The following is a 3,784-nucleotide window of genomic DNA, read 5'->3' on the forward strand; positions in this document are numbered from 1 at the left end:
ATGGTATTTTTATAACATATGAATATGTAATCATGCATGTAAGCAATTGTATTATTTCAAAAAGTATCCATTTTACATCCATAATGAATACAAAATATCCAATATATGTCTATCCTGAAACTACCTGAAATTTTTCTGCCTGAGATTTCCTACCTGAAATTTCTTTAACAAAAAATCTGCAATGCATTTTTTTACTCGTATCAAATGTGTTATCCTTTAAGTGAATAATTTTTCGTTTTCTTCTTTTGTTTTTTTTTTCGATGCTGAAAGTATTGTTTATAAATATCCATTTTTTTTTTCTTCAAATATATATGAAAAATTTAGTGAAATACATAAAAATATTTTATGTTCAATAATTTTTAATTATTCAATTTATATTTGATTTCAATCTCATACATAAATTGTTTCGGAAGAAATGACATAAAAGTGGATCGATACGTTGCATAAATCAATTATAATGGAAAAATTACATATGAATTAATTGAATTCTTCGATCGAATTACTTAAATTCTTTGATCATTTTGCTTTATCAAATTTATCCAATTTCTTGCAACATTCATTCATCCAAAATTTTTTGAAAAAATAACGACAGTTTTTGATTGTTAATTTTTAGCATCAATTAGGATTAATAAAATTTTCATTGCAAAGAAATTATTAACTTATATTCAATAGAATTACAGAGTATATTTTAGATGAAAATAAACAACTCATTACTATCACAAAAACTAATTAGTTATTTGGTTTATTTATGATATAGATTTTATTCAAGTTATCATTTTGTACATACATAATAGTATGAGTTAAACAACAGAAATAAGATATATGATAAATTGGTAAGGAGTAATAAAACTGAATTATACAATAAACAACCAATATGATCAATTTTAATTAATGAATTCCTTATGTTTACCTTTTATAATAATTAATTATCACTTTTGTTGATAAGATTTCTGTGATAATTGTGATATAAGAGTTCTTCATTCGTTGAATTGTGGGATATACTACCGGAAAAGTATTAAATGTAAATGCATGAAATTAGGAATGATATATAGCTGGGAATATGGGAATGGTGCTGGTGCTGGACAAGCGTCGAGGATGAAGTAATGCATGCTTGATTCCAAAAAAAAAAAAAAAAAAAAAAGACCGATATATATCTAAGATTAGAGGATGAGCTTTGATACGCTCCATAGTGGTCACATTACAAAGGTTAGCTAGCTGACCCTTTTGCTATGGCTAATGCTGTAGCCGTGCATAAAACTTAAATCTCTTTGTGATATTCTCCTCATTGTTAGCTTCCTTTTGATCACCTTAATTTTATTTACGATAATTTGCATTATCCTATCTGTTTAATATTGCAAAAACTCTATTTTAACGTAATTTTGATTCCTGTAATCGGACAAATGTATTATTGCTATTTGTGTTCATAGTTACTTTGGACGTTATTTCAAACAAATATTTAATTATTTGTCTTTTTTGATTTGTTAAACAATCAATTTTTTTCACTAAATAAATAATCATAAGTTCGTCCTTTTCTAATTAAAATTGCTCTTAAACAAATCTTCGCCATCATTTTTGCAAATAATCATTTTTATTATCAAACTGTAATTATCAAAACTGTAAAACGATTACTTATGAATTTTAAAAAATGTAAACGGTCAGTTATGGATAATCAAACTGTAAATGGTCATTTATGAATAATTAAGCTAATCAATGAGGGCGTGGAATTCGTGTAAGTCATTAAATCTTCATTCGATGTTTCATCTTCATTTAAAAATCATTCATTAGATTTCCGATAAATTAGAAACGAACGATCAAGAATGCAAATGGGAAAAAGAATCGGAAAGAGATGAAATGAAATGTAAAAAGTAAAAAAAAAGGAAGGATAAATGATGTGATGAACGAAATTTGTAGAACAGGAATAGAAAAGTAAAATATGGAAGTAATTTGGAGAAATTTTTAAAAGAAATTTTTTTTCTTTTTGTGAAACACAAATAGTTTTGCTTGAATTTTTATTAATCAAAAATAGGCAGGAGATTTGATAAGATTATGTAAAAAAAAAAAAAAAAGTTTGAATAATATTAACAATAGTTTTATATATAAACATTAAATCTTATGATATTTTTAGAAAATTGTTAAAATACTATCAAAAAAGTATGTTGAAAGTATTTGGTTTTTTTTTTTGGCCTTTTCCCCGTCTAATTAATATCATCTAATTAACGATGATATAATTATTTTCATTGATGCAATAGAAAATAATCAGGAATATGATAGTTTTTCGTTTTATTAATAATTATTGCGTAATTTACATATATTATCGCAAATCAAATCATTGGCAGGTTAATCTTTAGATAAAATAAACATGGTAAAATCACGATTATAATCATGATTAATTAATCTATCAACAATCTGATGCATAATTGTATCTGGCATAGTAGTAGTAGTAGCTTCAAATATTAATTCATCAATTGTTGTTTTTGCTAAACTTTGATAATTTGAAGGAAAAAAAAATCCTTTATAAGGCCAGTAATGTTTTATGCAATCAAATAATTTCAACATGTTTTGACAAATAATAAACTGAAGAAAAAAAAAGCGATTGCAAATTCAAAATATGGGAAAAATTTTTTGCAAATTTTTTGAATCAATTTTTGCAATTAATTTATAAAATATCAACAGAATCAGTTTGTTTATCATCTATCATTATCCATATATTGTTTGCTACTGAGAATAGTTATCAATATGATTGATTACATATAAACAGAAATATACACATTCTATAATATAATCAATATGAATGAAAAATAATGAGAAAGTGATAGTGTAATAATTTTGATCATTCATCTTTTTTATCAAAATTATTCAAATTTTGATATCAAATTTTAACGCGTCATCAACATTTCATAGTTGAGCAACAAACTTTGTAACCATATCGATACGACATGACACAATTAGGTGTATCCACAAATACACAACTGTTAGTTGCAGAACAATTTATTGGCTTATTAGTGCCCGGATAAAATTGTATTTTACCTGAAATTTTCGGAATGTCAATGTTTGATGTAAGGTTAGTGCTTAAAATGTTACTGAAATTATGCAAACTTATCCTTAATTTACACATGTAATCTACTCTTTTTTTTCCATTATTTCTTCATTTGTGATTTTATATTTTTTTTTTATAATATTATCTCTCTTTCTAAAATTAATTAATTAGTATTTTGCGGTATTTTATAAAAACATAAATAACAGATTGAAATTATCATAAGTATTCACCAGTATGACTCTCTCGTCCAGTACCATCAAACAGTATCATTTTACAGAAGGCAATAGAACATCAGAAATAAATTGCAACTACTAGTTAAATGATTTTTCAAAAAAAATAAGTTTTAATAAAACAAACCATAAATATTATTAGCATTGGTACCACAACAAATATACTGTCCACCATTTTGGGATTCATTATACTCGCAAAAGTAACCAACCGTACAAGGCCAATATAAACAATTCTTTACAGTACCATTTACATATTCTACTTCAGCACGTGGGTCATTGCATTTTGCTAAATTTTTATGGGAATATTTCCAAATTCTTAAATCAATATTGATATTGATAGAAAAAGAAAAAGTAGGAGCAAAGGAGAGATCATTTATGAATATTAATTATCTTGATATATAATATCGCCAATTTTCAATGTTTTATTTACCTCCTTTTTCTCAAAAAAAAACATTTAATTCGAAAATTTAAATTAAATAGAAAAAAATTAGAATTAGAATAAAACAAGTAAGTTAAA

The 3,784-nt window shown here is 24.8% G+C and overlaps 1 protein-coding gene across 1 annotated transcript in view; it reads right to left on the reverse strand.

Moving 5' to 3' along the window:
- Positions 1-2,818: 2,818 nt before the first annotated feature.
- The window catches only part of LOAG_18989 (hypothetical protein), a 3,450-nt gene continuing 2,484 nt past the window's right edge, over positions 2,819-3,784 (reverse strand). The window contains exon 7 of the mRNA XM_020451648.1: positions 2,819-3,027. Within this exon, the coding sequence (XP_020304552.1) occupies positions 2,888-3,027 (140 nt within the window). The 3' untranslated portion in view covers positions 2,819-2,887. The remainder of the gene's footprint in view (positions 3,028-3,784) is intronic.

The sequence above is a fragment of the Loa loa genome (assembly GCF_000183805.2).
Source record: "Loa loa unplaced genomic scaffold supercont3.821, whole genome shotgun sequence".
NCBI lineage: Eukaryota > Metazoa > Nematoda > Chromadorea > Rhabditida > Onchocercidae > Loa > Loa loa.